The sequence below is a fragment of the Cyanistes caeruleus genome, chromosome 37 (genome assembly GCF_971803275.1).
Source record: "Cyanistes caeruleus chromosome 37, bCyaCae1.hap1.1, whole genome shotgun sequence".
NCBI lineage: Eukaryota > Metazoa > Chordata > Aves > Passeriformes > Paridae > Cyanistes > Cyanistes caeruleus.
Genome location: NC_141738.1, coordinates 1,873,603 through 1,892,892, shown reverse-complemented (window position 1 = coordinate 1,892,892; position 19,290 = coordinate 1,873,603). Strand labels below are relative to the sequence as shown.

Sequence of the window (19,290 nt, the reverse complement as noted above, 5' to 3'; positions counted from 1 at the left end):
CGATTCGGGTGTTTTTCACCCAATAACCCCTATTACTGCCCTCCATTTTGAGTCGTTTCCCAAAAGATTCACTATTATTTCCACTTCTCTAGCCCTTTTTAGTTAATTTTCGCCAAAAAATCACTATTATCAGGCCCTCCCTCGTTTGAGTCGGTTTCCTACAAACTCACTATTATTCCCCTTCATTTTAGGTAATTTTCCCACAAAATCACTACTATTTCTTTTCCCCCAACCCATTTGGGGTCATTTTCTCCCAAACCCCTCTCACCCCCCTCTAACTACTGAGCGGCTGTAGGGGGGGGTCTCAGTCCCATTGTTGGGATGCTCCCCCCGACAAACAATTCCAGCTGCATCTCTCTTTAATAGTGCACAGAACCACGTTACAAAACCCCCCGTCCCCACGCCCCCCCCCCCAAATTGGGGCCCCCCCGGACCCCGCGGGGACGAAGGCAATTCTGGTAACGGGGGCGGGGGGGGATGAGGCACAGAGGGCCTGGGGGGAGTCCCAGGAAAGGGTTGGGGGGGCCCGTTGCCCCCCCCATGGTCCCCCACCCAAAATCCCAGAGGAGATCCCCCTTCCCCTCTCACAACCCCCCCCCCCCGCACTGGGGGCCCCCCCTCCAACACAACTCCCACCCACCCCCCCCACAGGCCGCACTGCGGACCCCCGGAGTGGAACCCCCTCCCCGGCCCCTGCTTGATGCACCCCCATAAATACCCCCCCATAAATACATTGCAAAGCAGTTACAGCACCCTCCCCTTCCGGGGGGCTGGACACCCTTAGCGAGGGGTGAACCCCCCGTTACCGGGGAGCTCTGCCCCCCATCCATAGGGACCCCCGTAGTTCACAGGGGGAGCTGTACTCCGATATTGAGACTCCACAGCCCCTTCGTGGGGGCCCCCCGCACTGGGGGGGGTTTAATCCCCCTTAATGAGGGCCTCGACCTCGCCCCACTTTTTGGGGTTTTTTTTTTTTTTCCCCTCCCATTTTTTGGGGTCCCTCCCTGTTACCCCGGGAGGGGTGGTCTCCATCCTCCCCCGTTTGTGTCAGGAGCGTGTCCCCCCCTGATATTTATGAGGAGACAACATACCATAAATACCCACCCCATTTCTCCCCAACCCGGCCCAGCCGTGTCGCCCCCCCCTCCCCACTTTAGGACCCCCCCCTTTATCCTTAGGAGCCCCCCCATGATTTTGGGGACCCCCCCAAAGCATAGGGGCAGGATTTGGGGTGCTCCAGGCACCCCGGGGGGGTCAGATCGCGGTGTCCCAGAGCACGGCATGGGGCCGGCGGGCCGGGGGGGTGCCGGGGGGCGGCGGGGGCGGGGGGCGGCCCTCGGAAGCAGCCCCCCCTTTCCAGGCGGGGGGGGCGGGCAGGGGGGGCAGGCTGTCCTGCTTGCACAGCCCCCCCCCCCGCCCCCCCCGCGCCTTGATCTCGGTGCAGACGCAGCGTTTTCGGTCGATCACCTCCTGCAGCTGCCCGTCCCGGGGCCGGGGGGCGGCGGCAAAGCCCCCGCCGGGGACCCCTCCGGACAGGGGGCGCGATGAGGGGGGGCCGCGTGGGAACGAGGGGGCCCCGGCCTGGCGCACCCCCGAGGTGGAGGCGGAGCGGCCCAGGCGGGGACCCCCGGGGAGCTCTGGGAGTGAGGAGGAGGGCGTCAGGGGGTCGCGGTGTCACCCCCCCGCCACCCTACAGGTGCCACCCCCTCCACAGGCCAAAGGGTACACTCAGATTGTGCCAATCTCTGCGCCCACCCGAGATCTCTCTGCCCCCACAAATGTCCCCGTTCCGCCTAGGATGTCCCCCGTGTCGCTCTGCGTCACCCCCGCTACCCTTATGCAACCTCCCGGTGCCCTCCCGGTGTCCCACCCCCCGCCAGCTTCACCAACAGGTGCGCCCCGAATCTCCCGTGACCCCGACACCGGCGCCCCCGTACGTACCCGAGGCTCTGCCGCAGGCGGGGAAGGTCTGGCACGGCAGGGGTGGTCCCGGCCGCCCCCGGGGCCCCTCGGCCCGAACGGGGATCCCCGAGGGAGGGGGAACCGCCCCCGGCCCCCCCCGCTCCTCCCGGGGGGGCTCCGGCGCCTCTGCGAACGGGGGGGGGGAAACACGGTCAGTGCCACCCACAGGGCGTGGCCCCGCCGCAAGCCCCGCCCCTGTCACTCACTCTCGCTCTCCTTCCCGCGGCGGGCGGAGGCTCCGCCCCCCCGGCGAAGAGGCGGATCCTCCTCGCGGGCAAGGGCAGGGCCTCCCGCGGCCACGCCCCCGCGCAGGCTCTCGTAGGCGGGCGGGCGCTTCCCGGGGGGCGGGGCTTCGGCAGAAGGTGGAAGGGGCAGACGCCCGAGCCCCGCCCCTCCCCGCTCGCGCCCCGCGCCTCCCGGCGCGTGGTGCGGGGGGAGGGGCGTGGAGTGGCTGCGCGCGCGGGCGGGGGGCGGCCCCTCGCGGCGCGAGGGCAGGGGCAGGCGCGAGGCCGCCTCGGGGGGCGGGGCCAGAGGGGGCGGGCGGGGCGGCAGCAGGTTGGGGAAAGGCGGCGGGATGGGGGCGGGACCGGAGAACGGGGCGTGGCCGATGAAGGGGGCACGGCCGGAATGGGGGGCGTGTCCAGAGAAAGGGGCGTGCCCGGTGTATGGGGCGTGGCCGGAGTGCAGCACGGGTCCGCTGAAAGGGGCGTGGGCGGTGTGTGGGGCGTGTCCGTAAAAGGGGGCGTGTCCCGAGAAAGGAGCGTGTCCCGGGCCCTCCCCCGCGGGCAGGGGGCAGCTCATCTCCTCGTAAATGGCCTCGGGCTCCTCGGCAGGTGGGGGGGGGGCTCCCCCCGGTCCCCCCCGCCGGGGATCCCCCCCCGGGATTCCCCGGGCGTCCCCCACCATCTCGATGTACACGGGCTCCTCCGCCTCCCCCTGCTCGGACAGAGGTGGTGGGGCTGCCCCGGCTGACAGCCGGGTCTGGGGGCTACGTGAGGGCTTCAGGGGGGGTGTCTGCCGCACGCAGCCCCCTCGGGGGGTGCCTGGGGAAGGGAACGGTGTCAGGGAATGGTACGCCCTCCGTGCCCCCTCAGATTCCTTGCATCCCTTCCCAGCCACCCATATCTCCCCAGGACGCCACCCTGATCTCCCAAAGTCACCGTCCCCTCCCCGCAACCCCCACCACGTTGAGCTCCTCACTTGCCCCCAGCTCCACCATAACCCCCCAGCCCCGACAAGCCCTCTCCAAAGCCCGCCAGTTCCACTCACCACCTCTCTTGGCAGGCGGTGCCTCAAGGCCTCGACCCTCGGGGGGCCCCGTGCGGGGTCCAGGGGGGCGCAGGGGCACCCCTGCGTCAGGGAGCCCCACGGCATGGCAGGACAAGGAGCGGGGGGCCATGCCGGGGGCACAGGGCCGGGGGCCACGTTCCTGTGGCGCCGGCAGGGTCAGGAACCCTACGCGCAGTGGGCGCCGCAGGGACCCCCCCTCCCGCGCCTTGGGGACCCTGGGGAGGGGACAAAGGGGGTCAGGGCAACCCTGAAAGTTTTGGGGAAGCCCCAACCCCCTTAGAGGTGCTCTGGGACTTTGCTCCTGTGCTGCAGGGGCACTTGGGCACAGGGGAAAACTAGGGTCCCCCATCTTTGGTGGTTCTGAGGTGCACAAGCTGGGCCATGGGTCTCAGGGTCAATCCCAGGAGTACAGGGGGCACTGGGGCTCTTGCAGGGGGGTTCTGGGAAGGAGAAGGGGTCCCAGGTTCCCTCAGAGTGAGTTGGTGCTCTTTGGGTCCTGCCAGGGAAATTCCGATGGGTTGTGTAACCTCCCAGGGTGGTCCCAAGGGATCCCAATGTCCCCTGAGTGGCTCAGGGTGGTCCTGGGGCGCCTGATGTTCACTGAGGGTGGTCCCAGAGATACCAGTTTCCCAGCAAGTTAGTCTCGGGCCTTTTCTGGGTCCCTCCCCGACTGTCCCCAGGGGTCCCAGTGTCCTCCCCGGGATGACCCCGTTGTCCCCTCACCCCTTCCGCGGCTCCTCCTCGCGGGGGCGCCACTCGGGGCGGCCCTTGCGCTGCAGCAGGTTCATGGCGGCCGCCGGGGGGCGCTCCTCGCCCAGGCGCAGCAGGGCGGCGGCGGCGGCGGCGAGCTCCGACCGCGGCGGGGCGCTCATGGCTGGGGGCGGGGCCTTCAGACTCCGCCCCTCGAATTCTGCTCCTGAGACCCACCCGGACCCTGTGTCCCGAGACCCCCCCGCCCCTCCCGGACCGCCTCATGCCCCTGACTACCGCCACCCCCAAGCCCCAAGCCCCCACTTGGACGTTAGGTCTCAATGCCCGCCCTACCAAAACCCCCTAAACGCCTCGGTCCCCCCAGGACCCCCCTCCCCACCTGGAGGCTGGGGCCCCTCTGCCCTTCCCCCCAGCTTGAGGGATACTGGGGTGTCCCTGGCCCCCGCCTACCGGGTTCCCCAACACCACCCGGAACCCTCCGCGGTCACTCCGGGGTGTCCCCCTCCCCACCCGAACGCCTTTGGACACCCGGCTCCGTCCGCTCGCACCGATGCTGGGGACCCCCCCCAAACCCGTCCGGTCCCTCCCAGAACCCCCCTCCCCACCCGAACGCTCAAATTATCCTCAGTCCTGGGGTTCCCCCCTCACCCCCCCACCCCTCAGGATGCGGGGTCTCCCCACCCCACCCGGACACCGGATTGCTCTGTCCCCCCCAGGACTCTTGGTCTTCTCCCACCCCGCCCCTCGTTACCTGTCGCTTTCTCGGGGGTCCCAGGGTTGTGGGGGGGGGGGAATCCTGCGCCGCACCCCCCCCCCCACCGCCGCCAGCACGGCCGGGCCCGGGCCGGGGGCTCACGGGGGGCGTTGGCCCATGGCGGGGGGGGGTCTAGCGGCCTGCGGGGGAGGGGCAGCGGGTGGTCACCGGGTGCGGGAGGGGCACCGGGCCCACCCCCATCCCTCCCCTCCTCCCTCACCGGCCGCTCCCGCCTCCCGCTCGCGCCGCTCCATTGGCGCTGACGCAGCGTCCGGGACGCGCCGTGGCGGCGCTTGCGCCCCCTGGCGGAGCGGAGGACCCGCGGAACGCCGGGGGTCACGTGGTCGAGGGGCACGCTCTGTGGGCGTGGCTTGCTGCTGTGGAGGCGCGGCCTGGGGCGGGGCGTGCCCGCGCGCGGCCCGGGAATGCCTTAAAGCGCAACATCACTTCCGATTCTCACTTCCGGGTCCTGCCGCCGCTGCCGCCGCCGCCGGTAACGGCTCCGGGCCGGCCCCGCCATGTTCCTCCTCCTCCTCTCGCCGCCGCCGCCTCCATGAGCCGCAAGAAAAGCGGCTTCGCCATCACCAGCGTCCGTGGCACCAGCGGGACCGCGCCCGGCGATGCCTCTGGCGCCGCGAGCGGTTCTTCATGTTCCTCCTCCGGCAGCCCCAGCGGCTCTCGGTTCCGCCTCGTTCGCTTACTGTCGCCGGGGGAGGTGCTGCGGCGGGGCCGGTGGCTCTGCCGCGATTTCTACGAGCGGGACGCGTCACCGCGGGGAGGTGGCGGCGGCGGGGGGAGGGTCCCGGTGTCGCTGGACGCCCCCCGGGCCGTCCCCGCCGCCCACCAGCCTCGGTCTCTCGGGGCCTTCGCGCAGCTGGTGCAGCAGGTGAGGGGGAGGGGTCTCCTGGGGTGGGGCCCAGGTGACCACGCCCCCGACCCCCACCCCTTTTGTTTACAGGCGCTGCCCCCCAAACCGCCGTCGCCACGCCCAGGGGGCGGGGCCGAGCTCAGTGCGCGCCTGGGATTGGCTGGCGAGGAGAGCGAGGACGAGGGGTGAGGCGGAACTTTTGGTCTAGGAACTTCCGGTGTGGGGGCGGAGCTGGACAGGTGCGAGGGAGGGGCGCCAGTTCCCCTCCCCCACCCTAAAAAGGGGAAGGAAACGGGGGGAGGGAGGGGGGTGAAAGCTCTGCCCCTCCCTCTCCCACCCAAGGTGTCCAGTGGGGGGGACGGGCGGTGTCCATCGGTCCATCTGACACCATCCTTGTCCCCTTCCATCCCAGCTCCGGGAGCGGCATCACCGCCATTGACAACAAGATTGAGAGGGCCATGGTGAGACTTGGGGGGATTCACGGTGGGGATCCCAGAGGGGCTACTGGGTCTCAGCGGGGGGCTGTGGGTCCCAATGGCAGCTGTAGGACCTGGATTTGGGAGCTTTGGGTCCTGGAAGGGAGGCTTTAGGTCAAAAGTGGTCGCTATAGAGGCCTGCGGGAGGTGGATGTAGGATTTGTGTCCTGGATGGGGGGCTCTGGGAGGACCCTTACACCTCTCCCCGCAGGATCTGGTGAAGTCCCACCTGCTGCTGGCGGTGCGGGAGGAGGTGGAGGCGCTGCGGGAGCAGATCCGGGAGCTGAGCGAGCGGCGTACGGCGCTAGAGAGGGAGAACCGTGTGCTCCGGGCGCTCGCAACCCCCCAGCAGCTGGCCCAGCTGCCGTCCCTGCAGCCCCCTGTGCTGCCCCCCGCACCACCCTGATATTGGGGGGGTTCTCAGGAGGTTCTCAGGGGGCGGGCAGGGGGCCCACGCTCACTGTACCGCTGCTGCTTTATTGGGAGGAAGGGGGGGAGAGCCACCGAGCTGTCTTGCCCTTCCTGCGCAATGTCGGCCCTTTTTTAATAAACCTGCGATTTTTACAGCACGGGGGAGGGGCCGTATCAATTTTAGGAAAATCCTGAGTGAATTTGGAGTCTATAAAAGGGCGTGATCGGCTCCGGACAAGGAGGGCCTCGAACCCGCGGTGTCCGAGGGTCGATGTTGGGAGGGGCGAGAGAACCCCGGGGTCCGCCATGTTGGGGAGGTCAGCAGGGGGCGGTGGCCATTTTTATGAGGTCATCGGCAGGGGCGTGGCCATTGGCGGAAGAGGGCGTGGCTTCCGGCGCCATGAGGCCGCGCGCGGTCCCGCCGCCGCCGCCGCCCGGGGGGATCCTGAGGCGGGGGGGACGCGGGGGCGGCACCCGGCAGGTGGGGGGGCGGGGAACGGGACAGCCCGAGACACGAGAGAACCCACACACGGCCCTCGGTGACCCCAGTCCTTCCCCTCCAGGTGCGATTCGCGCCCAGCCCCGCGATCCGGGATGAGGAAACGGAGGATGAAGATGGGGGTATCCCCACCCCGTCCCTGGCGACCCCCACCCTGCACAGCAGCCGGGGGGGCCCTGCCGGGGCCCCTCCCGAGCCGTTCGACGCCCCCGGGGCCGCGGCCGCGCTCCTGGGCAGCTCCTTCGCCGCCCGCAGCGCGCTGGGCGGGGCGGCGGCCGCAGGTCAGTGCCGGGGGGGGGGGGGCTCGGTGCTCACCCACCCTCCCGCTCTCCGTTTTGACCAAAATCCCAAAATCCTTCTCAGCCATGAACGTGCCCCAGGCCCAGCGGCTCTTCCGCGGCCTCGTCAGCCTGGCCGTGCCGCCCCCGCCGGGGCCGCGGAGGGGGGTCCCGGCCCCTCCCGCGCCCACCCCCCCGCAGGTGAGACCGGACCCCAAATCCTGCCCTGCGCCCCCCGCGTGCCGACGGGACCCCCACCCTTTCCTGTTCCCCGCAGGTGCCGGGGCCACAGCTGAGGGTGCTGGCAGGCGGTGCTGGCGGGGCCATGGGCTGGCCCTGGCTACCCCCTCACAGCACCCCCGAGCCCCCCCGGGCCCGCCCGCGCCCCCCCGGAGCCGCCTTTGCCATGTACCAGAAGCTGCAGCAGTGGGGGGGTTACTGAGGGGAAACAGCCCCCAGAAACCCCCCTTTATTCCCCAAAAAAATAAACAGTTATTTTTAACTTTAGATGGCGTGTGTGACCTCGTCTCGCCCTGCCTTTACAAATCTCCCGCCCCCCAAAAAGCAATTCCCCTGCTGACCAATCACCTCCTTTATTCCGGGGCCCCCCCTCGCACAGAGCAAACCACGGCAAACGCCCGGGGGGGGGAGGGAACACCCCAAAAATTGGGGGGAGGGGGGAAAACAGAGCCCCTCCCCCCATTTGGCATCTGGTGGGGTGGGGAGCAACCCCCCCCCTTCCCCACCCCAGGAGCGTCAGGGCCCCCCCAGACCGGGGGCAGTTCTGGGGGGCTCAGGGGGCGTCACCTCGTCCCTTGTGGAAGAGATAAATCGGCCGCTGGAAGCCTGGGGGGAAAAAAGGATTGGGTGAAGGGGGCCCCAAATTTACAACCCTCCCACTTCACCCCAAAACACCCCAGGTACCCCCCAGCCCCAAACTCCCCCCGGATCTGAGGTGATTCCCCCCTCCCAATGTCTGGGTGACCCCAAACACCCAATTGTGGGTGCCCCCACCCCACCAGAACCTCATTTTCTAACAAACCTGGTGCCCCCCACCACCCCCAACCCTCTGACCCCTAAAACCCCCTTGGGATTGCAGTCCCGCCCCTGGGATTTGGGGTCCCCCCCACCTTTGGAGCTGTGCTGGGGGGTCCCCAGGAGCTCGCAGCGCTCGAACCCCACCTCGGGGGACGTCAGGTACGCTGGGAACTGCTCCGGCCGCAGCCGGATCCGCTGGTAGTTCCGGTACGTCGTCTCCTGGGAACAAGGGATCAGCCCCCAAGAACACGAAACACCCCCCTGGAGATCCTCCCCCCAATTCCGTCCCCTTTAAATGTGCCAATTCCCTCCATTCCATCCCCTCAAACATCCCCCGGACCCCTTTACAACCTCTGTGACTACCCCAAACCTGTCTGGAACCCCTGTGACCCATTTGTGACCCCCCAAACACATTTATAACCCCCCAACGTCCCCCCAGACCCTTTTGTAACCCCACAATGCCGCCCCCGACCATTTTACAACCCCCAGCCTCACCGTGAGCCCTTTGCGTTTGCGGTAGGACTCCCAGGGCTGCGGCTCGAGCAGCAGGATCCCGCCGGGCCGCAGGTGCCGGAACGCCCTCCGGAAGAGCCGCTTGAGCCCCTCATCGCCCCAGTTGAGCTGCACCCACTTGGTGAGGGACAGCAGCAGCAGCACGTCGAACTCGGGGCGCTGGGCCCCCACGGCCTCCTCGCGCTCCGGGACGTAGTTCCCCTGCCAGGGGGGCATGGTCAGCGAGCGGGGGGCACCGGAAAGGGGGCTGGGGGCTTGGGGGGAAGGCTGAGCCCCACAGAGGGGGCTTGGGGGGGAATGAGGGACGTGGGGGCACCCCGAGAGGTTTGTGAGGGTGAGAGGCACACTCTGACCGCCAATAAAGGGTTTTGGGGTACCCATGGAGGAATTTTAGGAGGTGAGAGGAACTTGCTGAGCTCCACCGAAGGGTTTTGGTGGGTGAGGGGCGCGTTCTGAGTCACACACAGGGATTTGGGGGGTGGGGGGCACATACTGAACCCCGCTCGGGGATTTTGGAGGCCCCAGACTGAGGCCCTGAGCTGCCCCACACAGACCCCAAGGATGGAATGGAGGGTTCCACACCCCTCCAACCTCCTGGTGACCCCCTTCAGACCCCTGGACAGACAGACCCCAGACAACGCCCTGGAACTCACCTGAGACCGCCCAAAATCCCCCTGCACTGCCTGCCACCACACAAACCCATCTAAGATCCCCCTCAGACGCACTGGAGACCCCCAAACCCCCCGTTACCTCTCTAGACGTACCAAGACCCCCCCAAAACCCAGTTAAAACTCTTCTCCATCCCTCCAGCCCCCTTAAACCCACCAAGACCCCCTAAAACCTTTACCAACCCCTCACATCTACTTGTCACCCCCTCAGAGCCATAGAGACTCTCGAAACGTCCTTCGCGTCCCTTTCAGACCCACCAAGACCTTCCAGAACCCATCCCAAGCCCCTGTTCCCGCTTGTCACTCCCCCAAATCTCCCCAAAGCCCTCCCGCGCACTCACCGTGACGAACACGACGTTGTGCGGGAAATCGGCGGCCCCGGGCCCGTCGGGCGGGAGCTGCGGGGCAGCGATGGGGCCCCGGCTGGCCAGGAGCGCGGCGGGGAAGCCCTTCCTGGCCCCCCCAGCGGCGTCGCCGTCCGCCCCCAGCCCCTCGGACAGGTAGTGGCGGATGTTCTGCCGGGCCGAGCGGATCAGCCGCCCGTCAATGTCCAGCCCCACGACCCTGGCGGGCGCCCAGCGCTTGGCGATGCTCAGCGTGAGGTGCCCCACGTTGCACCCCACGTCCAGCACCTCCTTCCCCGCGAACCACTCGGGCCGCAGCACCCGCAGCCGCGCGTCCTCCACGTCCGGGTTGCGGTACCCGTAGTATTTGCAGTAATTCCCGTACTGGAACTTGCGCACCTGGTGCCGCGGCCGCTGCGCCGCTTTCCCGGGGGGCTTCGGCTTCTCGGCAGCGGGAGGGGGCGGCGGGCGAGGCCCCTCGGATTTGCTGCAAGTCCGTCGGCGCTTGCGGTGGCGGCCGGGGGCGGGGAGGGCGGCGGGGCACGGCGGGGCGGTGGAAGCGGCGGAGGGTTCGGCGGGGCGGGCGGGCTCCTCACCGGGCCCGCTGCCGCCGCCGGCGGCGTTGGCGGCGCTGGCGCCGCTGCCCCGCTGCTGGCCGCGGTGGCGGTGCCGGCGCCGGGCGCTCTTGGCCGGGGACGCCAAGCGCAGCCCCTCGCCCGGCGCGTTCAGGCTCAGCGGGTCCGTGATGTCCCGCGGCACCAGAATCTCCACGGGGTCGCGGCCTCGCTGCGGGAGCGGCGAGGACTGCGGGGTGCGCGCGTTCAGCGCCCGGCTCACCTCCTCGTCCAGGAGGCTGTTGAGGTTGAGCGGGTCGAAGATGTTCCCGCCGAGCAGGAACTCGGACGGCAGCACCGGGCCGCACTCCGAGGCCGCGCGGCGCCGCCGCTTCCACGGCGGCTGCTTCGTTCCGCAGCTGCTGCGCCGCTTCCCGCCGCCGCCGCCCGCGGCGCGGAGGCCATTGCGGGGACGCGGGGGCTCGGGCGGGTCAGGGGGTCCCGGGGGTGGCGCGGCGGCGGCGGGAGGAGGCGGCGGCGGCGGCGGCACCAGGAAGGCCTCAGGCGCCGCCGCCATGGCGGCCCGGCCCGCGCCTGCGCGCTGCGCCGCGCCGCCCCCGCGCATGCGCCGCCGGAGGGGGGAGCGGTGGAACCCGCGCGCACGGGGCCTCCGCGCCCGCCGCCTCCCGCCCGCGATGGCAGCGCCGCGCCGGCCCGGCGGGGTTTATATAGGAGAGGGGCAGGACTAAACACGGGCACGCCCAGAGAACAGGGCGGGGAGGAACCGAGCCACCAATAGGAGCGGCCACAGAGAGCGCGGCGGCCAATAACGGGAGTCGGCGCGCGGGGAGACAAAGGGGGCCTGAAGAGCTTGGGGTGCCCTCGGTGAGCGCCTGCTCCGAGACCGCGGGAGGACGGCGGGCGGAGCAGGAGAGGAGGGAGTGGGGGGGATCCTGCTGAAGGTCTGAGGGAAGGGCGAGGAGCGGGGACGGTCGGCGGCTGGAAGGCGGAGCAGGCGGGAAAATGCCACTCTGCGCGAGGGCCTCGCCGCGCGCGCAGAGGCTGCCGGTAGATGGAGTCCGTGCGGGGGCTGCGCGTGCGCACTGCGACCGCCTTCTGGCCACACACCCCCTCCCGTTCCAGCAACGGTGTCTCCTCCGCCCCTTGGCCGTGTACTCACGTTACCGTTCCGTTCGTGACGCCACCGAACCGGTTCTTGCCCCCCCCCCCCCCCGCCCAACGGGCCCGGTAACGGAACGCACGGCGCGCGCGCGCGGCTCTCGCGAGAAACAGCGCACAGTTCTCGCTGCGGCCGCACAGCGGCGCCGCCGCGTCTCGCGAGAGCAACGCGGCGTCTGGCGCGCGCCCCTCTTTCCCGCCCCTCGCTGTCACGCGCCTTCGCGCCGGCGCAGTGTCCCGGCACGCGCCTCCCGCGCCCCTCGTGACACAACCAGCCCCGGTCACGTGACCCAGCACGCGGGAATCGCTGCCCGCGCTTCGTTTTGAGGCGAAAAACGCCAAAATCGGTGGAAAAGTCTCGCAGCCCCACACGCGAACATCCCCCTTTAATCCCCACCGCCACCAAGCCCCACAGGTGTCTCAGAGCTGGTTTCTCGTAGGTTTTGCGGGCTTTAATTTTTTTTCCCCACATTTTTCCCCTCAGGGGCCGGCAGCCCCCTCAGGGGCACTTGCGCTCCACGCACTGCTTCCCGCCCTCCTCGTACTCCTGCTTGGAGATCCACATCTGCTGGAAGGTGCCCTGCAGGGAATTGGGGGCGTTTGGAGGGTTGTTGGGGAGTCCCAGGAGGGGAGGTGTCCCCGGCTCTCCCTGCAGCCCCAGACTCACGAGCGAGGCCAGGATGGAGCCCCCGATCCAGGGGCTGAAGCGCCGCTCCATGGTGCTGTTGCTGGCGATGAGCTTCAGCCGCATGCTCTGAGGGGGGGGTGGTCACTGGGAGTCACTGGGGGAACAACTATGAACCACTGGTGGCAACTGGGAGCCACTGGGAGCCACTGAGGGTGACTGGGAATCCGCCACAGGCGACTGGGAGTGACTGGTAATAACTGGGAGAAACCCAGAGCTCCAGTCTGGGTGCCCCCACTACCCCCAAATGTCCCTCAGAGGGGTTTAGCCCTCAGAGTTTTTAGGCTCCCCCCCAGCTCCCCAAATCCCCAGATCAGGGGCTCTCTCCCGGGGACAGTTTGGGGTTCCCATCCAGTTCCCCCTCCCAAATTGTGAGGGTCCCTCAGGGGTAAATCTGGGGTCTCCTCCAGCCCCTCCCAACCCCCCCGTCCCGATCTCGGGGGTTCCTCACAGGGGGAGTTTTCTGGGCCAGCTCCCGGTTCAGGCGGTCGGTGAAGCCCTGCAGCAGCGTGTTCCCGCCAGTGACAATGACGCTGCCGTAGAGACCCTGGGGGGGACACGGGGAGGGGACCGGCAGGATTTGGGATATCCCTGCCGCTCCCCACACCCCCCCGGAGCCCACAGCCCCGGGACGCACCGGCCGGATGTCGATGTCACACATCCCGATGCTGGTGGTGACCACGTGTCCCACGCCCAGCATGGTGTTCCCCGAGAGACCCTGAGGAAAGGGGGCATCAGGGGGTCCCAAAAACACCCCCTGAACCCTGTACCCCCTGGGAATCCCCAGACCCACCCCATGACCCCAAAAACCCTGCTGGGGACCCTGAAGACTTGAGTTTGGAAGAGTAAAAGAACAGAACTTGGGGCATGGGGGTCCACTAAAGCCCCCAGGACCCCAAAACCCCTGAGCCCACTCAGAGATCCCCCTAAGACCCTCAAACCTTGACGTTGGAGGGGTCAAAGAGCCCCTCAGGGATGCGGAGCCGCTCGGCCCCGTAGTCAGTGTTGTACCCGTTGGGCATCTCATAGTGAACCGTCGGCATCTGCGCTGCCACCCTGGGGGGAAAACAGTGGATTTTGGGGTCTTCCCTGCCCCAAAATTCCTCCCCAAACCACCCCGGAGTCCCAGCACTCACTGCTCGTCATAGGGAGAGTCCGAGACCTGCAGCACGGAGGCCTGGAAGTCCTGGATCACCTCCTGGGGGAAAAGGAGCCCAAAAAAGGGGGTCAGGACCCCGAATCCCCCCTCAGGGGCTCCCCAAACCCCCCCTACTCACATTGCAGGTGAAGTTGTGCCAGGACTTGGACACCTGGGGCAGCTTCTCCTTCTTCTTCCAGCTGGGGGGGGCCCCTTCCCTCACCGGCTCCTGGGAAAGGGGGGGTCCCGGGGGCGTGGTCAGCCCCAAAGGGGCGTGGCTTGTGATTAATGATGCGAAAGAGGCGTGGTTAAAGGAAAGTGCTGGAGCATCCCCCAGGCTGGGGCAGCGGGAGGGGTCCAAGGGTGACGTTAATGAAAGGGTGGAGCCAAATAATAGCACCGCACAAAATAGGCGTGGTCTAAAATGGGTGGAGCTAATGTACAGGGTGAATAAGATTTGGCTGTCCAAAAGGGGGTGGAGCTAAAGAATGAGCCCACCCCAAAGTGGGTGGGGTTAAGGGATAAATCCCACCCCTGGCCACACCCACCTTGGCAGCAATCATGTAGGGGGGCACGATGTCGATGTTGAGCTCCTGGAACAGCTCCCGGCACTGCATGGAGATGAAATCCCCGGCCAGGGGCGACTTCACGATGCCTGCGGGGCGGGGCCCAGGTGAGGCTCCGCCCACCCCTCAGCTGGGACAGGTGTGCGCTGACCTGGCTGTTGAGGGTGGCCCTTGCGCTCTTCCAGGTCAGCCCTCACCTGTCCCGGGTGTGTCCTGGGTGTGTCCCGGGTGTGTCCCGGGTCTGTCCTGGGTGTGTTTGGGGTGTGTCCTGGGTGTGTCCCGGGTATGTCCCAGGTGTGTCCTGGGTGTGTCCTGGGTGTGTTTGGGGTGTGTCCTGGGTGTGTCCCAGGTGTTTCCTGGGTGTGTCCTGGGTGTGTCCCGGGAGTGTCCTGGGTGTGTCACGGGTGTATCCTGGGTGTGTCCCGGGTCTGTCCTGGGTGTGTCCTGGGTATGTCCCAGGTGTGTCCTGGGTGTGTCCTGGGTGTGTCCCGGGACTGTCCTGGGTGTGTCCCAGGTGTGTCCTGGGTGTGTCCCAGGTATGTCCCAGGTCTGTCCTGGGTGTGTCCTGGGTGTGTCCTGGGACTGTCCTGGGTGTGTCCCGTGTGTGTCCCAGATGACCATCCCCCACCCCAGGCGTGTCCCAGGTGTGTTCTCACCTGTCCCAGGTGCGTTCTCACCTTGCTGCAGGATGTACCCGTCGTGCACGGGGATGGCCGTGGTGTGGGTGGCCCCCGAGTCCAGCACCAGCCCCGTGCTGCGGCCGTTGGCAAAGCTGCGCCGGTCAAGGGTCACAACGGGGAGGGGACACCGCTGACCACTCGCCCAAAACCCCCCCGGCCACACCCAACAGGACACGCCGCAGGGAGGGGCTGGGGGCACTCCGGTGACACTGGGGGTGGCACGGGGGACAGTGACCACAGGGACACCGCGGGGGGGGTCCCAGGGAGCGACACGGGGAGGGGACCGCGGGGGTGACGCCGGGGATACGCGGTGAGCACGGCCGTCTTGCAGAGGAAGAAGGCCGGGATGTTGTAGTGCTCGAACATCAGCTCCGTCAGCTTCTCCCGCTTGGCCCTGGTGTTCCACTGCGGCGCAGGACACGTTGGGGACACCGCGGGGACACCCAGCCCCCGCCCGCCCCAGGGCTGGCACCTACCGGCGCCTCGGACATCAGCACCGGGTGCAGCCCCGGCTCCGACTTGACGTGTTTGCCGTAGGTGTGGTCCAGGATGGCCTGAAAACACTCCCAGTCCTCGACTGGGACAAACGAGGCCGGGTGACATCACGTGGCCCCTGAGATGGCCCTTCGGGGTCCCCCTGTGGCCCTGGGGGTGTCCCCACCCCTGTCCCCTTTCCCCGCAGGTGTCCCAGTGATGTCCCTGGGCTGTTCCCACGCTGTCTCCGCTGTCCCACCACATACCCAACGTCCTTCTGTATCTCTCTGTGTCCCCCAACGTCCCTGCTCTTCCTCCTTGTCCCCAGATGTCCCCCTGCTGTGTCCCCCCGTGTCCCCCACTCACTCATGCCGTTCTTGAGCGGCGACAGGACCTCCACGCCCTCGCGGGCCACGTGCAGGGCGTTGGTGTCGATGTAATAAACCTTGCCGCCCTTCTTGTCCTTGTCCCCGTCCAGCTCCAGGGACACCTCGTCCGGGGACAGCAGCCCCACCGTGGTGGGGAAATCCGCCTTGGGGACACCACGGGTCCTCGGTGAGGTCACCGCGGTGCGCCACGGGCACGGTGGCACTGTCACCACGCCGGGGGCGGCCGTGGGGACACCTGGGCCGTGGGGATGGCACGCGGGGGACGCGGCGGCCTTGTCCGTGCCGGGGGTGGGGGGACACGGAGGGGCCGCGGTGACACCGACCTTGGGACAATCCTCACCGGCATAGCCGGCCCGCACCGAGAAGGAGCCGATGTCGAACACCAGGGCCCCGACCTCATCTGGGGGAGGGGGACAGGGACACGGTGACACCGGAGCCTCCCAGGACAATGAGACCCCCCCCAAAACACCCGCGGATCCCCCGCCCGACCCCCACAAAACCCCCGCCTCATATTGGGGGGGGCAGGACGGGGACACCGGGACCCCCCGGTCACCCCCGGGGACCCCCCCATCCCCCACCCCTACAATTCACCGTTGCCCCCCCCGCCCGTGCCCCCCCCACCCCCGCGGTGGCCCCGCCCCTCCCGCGATGGCCCCGCCCCCCGCCGTGACCCCGCCCCACCGAGGCTCCTCCCCCGCCCAGGCCCCGCCCCCAGGCCCCGCCCCCGCACCGCCGCCGTAGACGCCGCCGCTCATGGCCGCGTTCAGCACCGGGACAGCGCCGGCCGGGGGGGCGGGGCCTCGCCCGCGGCCAATCAGCGCCCGCCGTGCGGCGCGCGCGCCCATTGGCTGCGGCCGCAATGGCGCCGCTTAAAGGGGCCGCGGCCCTTTGTTAAAGAGGAGGGGGCGCGTTCGGTGGGGCGAGGCTCCGCCCCTTTGTGGGGCGGGGTCTGCAGAAAAGGGGGCTTAAGCCCCTCCTGCAGCATCATCCCGGTCCCCCCAGTCCCAACCGCGGGGCGGGAATTAACGGTTTTGTCGGATAAAAACCCCGAAAAGGCGGGTTCGGGGGCGGGGGAAGGCGCGAGAGGGGCAGGGGGAAAAACCGTAAAAAAAAAACCCCCAAAACCACAAAAAATGTTGCGCGGGGGGAGTGGTTTGATGTGGGCGGTGTCCTGTGGGCGCGGCTCAGTGGGCGGGGCCGAGGGGAGGCGTGGCCTGGCAGCGGAAGCGGCGGCGGCGCGGGACGCGCGAGGTGCGGGGGGGGGGCCCGGCGGGAATCGGAGGGCGGGGGGCGTTCGGGGGTCCCCAGGGGCTCCTGGGGGTCCCACGGGGGCTCTCACGGTCGGTGTGGGGGGGGTTACGGGGCCGGGGGGGGGGTCCCTGTGGGGAATTTCGGCGTGAGGGAGGTGGGGGGGTCCCGGGGGGGGATTCCGGGTTCCGTCCCTGACGCCCCCTCCCCATTTTCTCCCCCCAGAATGTCCTCGGGCCGCCCCGCAGCTCCGTCCCCGCCCCCGGGGGGGCTCCCCGGGCCGCCCCCCCCCCGCCGCCGCCGCCGGGGCCCGGCCCCGGGCCCGCCCCCCCCGCCCGGCGCGCCCGGCAGCAATGACGTGTTCGTGACGTCACGCTCGGATTTCCGGGCGCAGCTGCGGCGCTGCCAGCGGCTGCTGGCGCCGGGCGGCGCTGCCGGGGCCGGCCCCGCTCCGCCCGGGGAGCTGCGGCTGCACGGGCTGGGCCTGGCCGTGCCCCGCACCATCAACCTGGCGCTGCAGCTGCAGGCGGGCGCGGGGGGGGCCCTGCGGCTGCACGCCAGCACCTCCTCCGTGCCCCTCCGCGCCCCCCGCGCCCGCCGCCCCGCGCCCCACGACGGACACGAGTCCGGGGACGGCGAGGGCGAGGACGGGGATCCCCCCCGGCACAACTCGGCCATTCACATCCGGCTATGCAGGGAAGCCCCCTGTGCCTGAGGGGGGCCGGGGGGGGTTCCCCGAGCGCTTCCCGGGGACTCCCCCGGTGTCCCGGGCTCCGTCACCGGCGTGGGGACACCCGAACCCCGCCACCCCCGCGGTCCCCAGGTCTGTCGCGGCCGCGGGGACACCACAGGAGGTCTCGGGGACGCCCCGAAGGCACCAACGCCCCCCGGGGCCACCCCCGGGCGAGAGCAACTCGAAGCGGGGCCACCGGGAGCCGGAAAGGACTTGGGGACACCGAGAGGCCACCGGGAGAGTCTGAGGGCACCGCGAGGCCCCGGTGGCCTTGGGGACACTGTGACCTGACTGATGCTCTGGGGACACGCGCGATGCCACCGGTGGCTCGAGGCCACCGCGCTGCCACCGAGGTCGAGGCCGCGGGGCCACCACGCCGTTCCCCCCCGAGCCCCTCGATGTCACCCTGAGCCCCCTCCCCGCAGCAGCCTCGGGGACTCGGGGGGGACACGGGGATGTGACACCCAAATAAAGCCGGTGGCAGCAGTGACGCCTCGGGGGTCTCCGGGGGGGTTCGGGGGGGCGGGGCTGGGGCTTCCTCTGCGTCATCGGTGACATTTGGGGCAGGAAACCCCCAGGTGACAACGGGGGACACAGGGGATGGGGGGGGCACAGGGAGAGGGTCCGGGTGACAAGGGGGGGGACTGGGGTGGCCGGGGGGGGGACCCAGGTGGCAAGGAGGGACCGCAGGGGGGGACGGGGGTGACGTGAGAGGGGCGCAGGTGACACCGGGGACGTGCAACCTCCACGGGGGGGCGGGGGGAGGGTGGGAAAATGAGCGGGACCCCGGTGACAAAGGGACACCCAGGTGACGGAAGGGACCGAGGGGCAGCGCGGGGTGGCAGGTGAGCAGAGGGGGACTCCAGGTGACCCCCAGGTGCGCAGCCCCCGATCCCGGGGAGTCCCGGCTGCGTGGGGGAGTCCCTGCCGGGGGCACTTCCAGGTGACACGGGGGGACCCGGCGGTGTCGGTGACGTCGCTGTCGCCGTCCCCCCGCCCCCGGGTGCCCTTTGGCCCCGCTGGCGCCGGACCCGCGGCCGGGCTGTGCGGAGCCGCACGTACGGCCTGGCAGGGGGCCCGTGTCACCTCCCGGGTCCCCCGTGTCACCTCCCGTGTCACCTGGGCTCCCCGGCTCCCCTCCCGACTCCCCCGTGTCCGCCGTGTCGCCTCCATCCCGTTCCGTGTCCCTCGTGTCCCCGCGTCGCCTCCCCCGTCACCCCGGTCCCCTCCCGTCCGCCCGTGTCCCCCGTGTCCCCTCCGCCCGGCGTGTCCCCCCCCCTCCCCGCCGCGGGGGTCCCCGGGGCCGCCCCCGGGGCCGCGGTGGCGCTGGGGACGGGGACAGTGACGGCGACAGTGACGCTGCCCCATTGTTCGGCCGCTTCCGCCGGCCCGAGGGATCCCGGGATCCCCCGGCCTGGCGCGTCCCCTTGTCACCGCGCGAGTGTCACCGCGCGCGTGTCACCGCGGTCCCACGGCCCCGCGGGGGTGTCCCCGTGCCATCCCAGTGGCCGTGTCCCCTCGCCCGCAGCCACGTGTCCCCGCGTCCCTCTCCATCCCTGTCCCCGCGTCCCCATCCCTGTCCCCCCATCCCGATGTCACCATCCCCGTTCTCGTCTCCACGCCCACTCTCATCCCCGTGTCCCCTCCTCTGTCCCCGTCCCGCCGTCCCCGTCCCGCACCTCCGTGCCCGGGACGATGTCCCCGTGTCCCCCCATCCTGATGTCCCCAGCTCTGTCCCCCATCCCTGTCCCCGCATCTCCCCGTCCCCCGGTCCCCGCTTCTGTCCCCGGTCCCCCCTCTGCACGTGCAGCTCCTGTCCCTGTGTCCCCCCC

At 69.5% G+C, this 19,290-nt stretch overlaps 6 protein-coding genes across 8 annotated transcripts; 3 read left to right on the top strand and 3 right to left on the bottom strand.

Annotated features, from left to right (window-relative positions):
* Positions 1-1,025: 1,025 nt before the first annotated feature.
* NYAP1 (neuronal tyrosine phosphorylated phosphoinositide-3-kinase adaptor 1) lies at positions 1,026-4,981 on the bottom strand. The gene is made up of 7 exons (XM_086871809.1): positions 4,938-4,981; positions 4,715-4,857; positions 3,976-4,126; positions 3,232-3,467; positions 2,169-3,005; positions 1,942-2,088; positions 1,026-1,637 (listed from the first exon to the last, which is right to left on the bottom strand). The coding sequence occupies exons 3-7, from the start codon at positions 4,122-4,124 to the stop codon at positions 1,255-1,257; spliced, it is 1,752 nt and encodes a 583-aa protein (XP_086727935.1). The 5' UTR covers positions 4,125-4,126; positions 4,715-4,857; positions 4,938-4,981; the 3' UTR covers positions 1,026-1,254.
* TSC22D4 (TSC22 domain family member 4) lies at positions 4,943-6,630 on the top strand. Its single transcript, XM_086871875.1, has 4 exons — positions 4,943-5,603; positions 5,676-5,770; positions 5,998-6,046; positions 6,273-6,630. Exons 1-4 carry the CDS (start codon positions 5,271-5,273, stop codon positions 6,465-6,467), a joined length of 672 nt encoding a protein of 223 aa, XP_086728001.1. The 5' UTR covers positions 4,943-5,270; the 3' UTR covers positions 6,468-6,630.
* Positions 6,631-6,795: 165 nt separating this feature from the next.
* On the top strand, positions 6,796-7,756 carry PPP1R35 (protein phosphatase 1 regulatory subunit 35). Its single transcript, XM_086871876.1, has 4 exons — positions 6,796-6,953; positions 7,036-7,252; positions 7,335-7,450; positions 7,527-7,756. Exons 1-4 carry the CDS (start codon positions 6,816-6,818, stop codon positions 7,689-7,691), a joined length of 636 nt encoding a protein of 211 aa, XP_086728002.1. The 5' UTR covers positions 6,796-6,815; the 3' UTR covers positions 7,692-7,756.
* Positions 7,757-7,826: 70 nt separating this feature from the next.
* MEPCE (methylphosphate capping enzyme) lies at positions 7,827-10,991 on the bottom strand. The gene is made up of 4 exons (XM_086871814.1): positions 9,810-10,991; positions 8,783-9,001; positions 8,380-8,506; positions 7,827-8,095 (listed from the first exon to the last, which is right to left on the bottom strand). The coding sequence occupies exons 1-4, from the start codon at positions 10,989-10,991 to the stop codon at positions 8,043-8,045; spliced, it is 1,581 nt and encodes a 526-aa protein (XP_086727940.1). The 3' UTR covers positions 7,827-8,042.
* Positions 10,992-11,166: 175 nt separating this feature from the next.
* POP7 (POP7 ribonuclease P/MRP subunit) lies at positions 11,167-17,944 on the top strand. 2 transcript variants are annotated; one of them, XM_086871880.1, is made up of 2 exons: positions 11,167-11,251; positions 16,951-17,944. In XM_086871880.1, the coding sequence occupies exon 2, from the start codon at positions 16,952-16,954 to the stop codon at positions 17,438-17,440; it is 489 nt and encodes a 162-aa protein (XP_086728006.1). In that variant the 5' UTR covers positions 11,167-11,251; position 16,951; the 3' UTR covers positions 17,441-17,944. The 2 variants fall into 2 exon arrangements, with proteins under 2 accessions (XP_086728006.1, XP_086728005.1); XM_086871879.1 differs by lacking the exon at positions 11,167-11,251 and adding an exon at positions 16,685-16,728.
* ACTL6B (actin like 6B) lies at positions 11,976-16,587 on the bottom strand. Of its 2 annotated transcripts, XM_086871827.1 has the most exons (14): positions 16,208-16,587; positions 15,801-15,877; positions 15,455-15,620; positions 15,091-15,191; positions 14,922-15,019; positions 14,612-14,706; positions 13,917-14,023; positions 13,508-13,597; positions 13,367-13,428; positions 13,172-13,286; positions 12,868-12,948; positions 12,682-12,777; positions 12,213-12,299; positions 11,976-12,125 (listed from the first exon to the last, which is right to left on the bottom strand). In XM_086871827.1, exons 1-14 carry the CDS (start codon positions 16,320-16,322, stop codon positions 12,045-12,047), a joined length of 1,371 nt encoding a protein of 456 aa, XP_086727953.1. In that variant the 5' UTR covers positions 16,323-16,587; the 3' UTR covers positions 11,976-12,044. The 2 variants fall into 2 exon arrangements, with proteins under 2 accessions (XP_086727953.1, XP_086727954.1); XM_086871828.1 differs by lacking the exon at positions 11,976-12,125 and having other exon boundaries at positions 12,214-12,327.
* Positions 17,945-19,290: the final 1,346 nt, after the last annotated feature.

Excerpts from the sequence above, each read along its gene's own strand:
- NYAP1 (XM_086871809.1), bottom strand. The coding sequence starts at position 4,124 with ATGAGCGCCCCGCCGCGGTCGGAGCTCGCCGCCGCCGCCGCCGCCCTG. Across the intron at positions 3,468-3,975 it reads GAGGAGGAGCCGCGGAAGGG|GGTCCCCAAGGCGCGGGAGG; the intron begins GTGAGGGGACAA and ends TCCCCTCCCCAG. Across the intron at positions 2,089-2,168 it reads CCGCGGGAAGGAGAGCGAGA|AGGCGCCGGAGCCCCCCCGG; the intron begins GTGAGTGACAGG and ends CCCCGTTCGCAG.
- TSC22D4 (XM_086871875.1), top strand. The coding sequence starts at position 5,271 with ATGAGCCGCAAGAAAAGCGGCTTCGCCATCACCAGCGTCCGTGGCACC. Across the intron at positions 5,604-5,675 it reads TCGCGCAGCTGGTGCAGCAG|GCGCTGCCCCCCAAACCGCC; the intron begins GTGAGGGGGAGG and ends TTTTGTTTACAG. Across the intron at positions 6,047-6,272 it reads ACAAGATTGAGAGGGCCATG|GATCTGGTGAAGTCCCACCT; the intron begins GTGAGACTTGGG and ends CTCTCCCCGCAG.
- PPP1R35 (XM_086871876.1), top strand. The coding sequence starts at position 6,816 with ATGAGGTCATCGGCAGGGGCGTGGCCATTGGCGGAAGAGGGCGTGGCT. Across the intron at positions 6,954-7,035 it reads GCGGGGGCGGCACCCGGCAG|GTGCGATTCGCGCCCAGCCC; the intron begins GTGGGGGGGCGG and ends CTTCCCCTCCAG. Across the intron at positions 7,451-7,526 it reads CCGCGCCCACCCCCCCGCAG|GTGCCGGGGCCACAGCTGAG; the intron begins GTGAGACCGGAC and ends TGTTCCCCGCAG.
- MEPCE (XM_086871814.1), bottom strand. The coding sequence starts at position 10,991 with ATGCGCGGGGGCGGCGCGGCGCAGCGCGCAGGCGCGGGCCGGGCCGCC. Across the intron at positions 9,002-9,809 it reads ACAACGTCGTGTTCGTCACG|GGGAACTACGTCCCGGAGCG; the intron begins GTGAGTGCGCGG and ends CCCCCCTGGCAG. Across the intron at positions 8,096-8,379 it reads CCCCCAGCACAGCTCCAAAG|GCTTCCAGCGGCCGATTTAT; the intron begins GTGGGGGGGACC and ends TTTTCCCCCCAG.
- ACTL6B (XM_086871827.1), bottom strand. The coding sequence starts at position 16,322 with ATGGGCGCGCGCGCCGCACGGCGGGCGCTGATTGGCCGCGGGCGAGGC. Across the intron at positions 15,878-16,207 it reads CGGCGGCGTCTACGGCGGCG|ATGAGGTCGGGGCCCTGGTG; the intron begins GTGCGGGGGCGG and ends CCCCTCCCCCAG. Across the intron at positions 12,126-12,212 it reads GCTCCATCCTGGCCTCGCTC|GGCACCTTCCAGCAGATGTG; the intron begins GTGAGTCTGGGG and ends AATTCCCTGCAG.
- POP7 (XM_086871880.1), top strand. The coding sequence starts at position 16,952 with ATGTCCTCGGGCCGCCCCGCAGCTCCGTCCCCGCCCCCGGGGGGGCTC.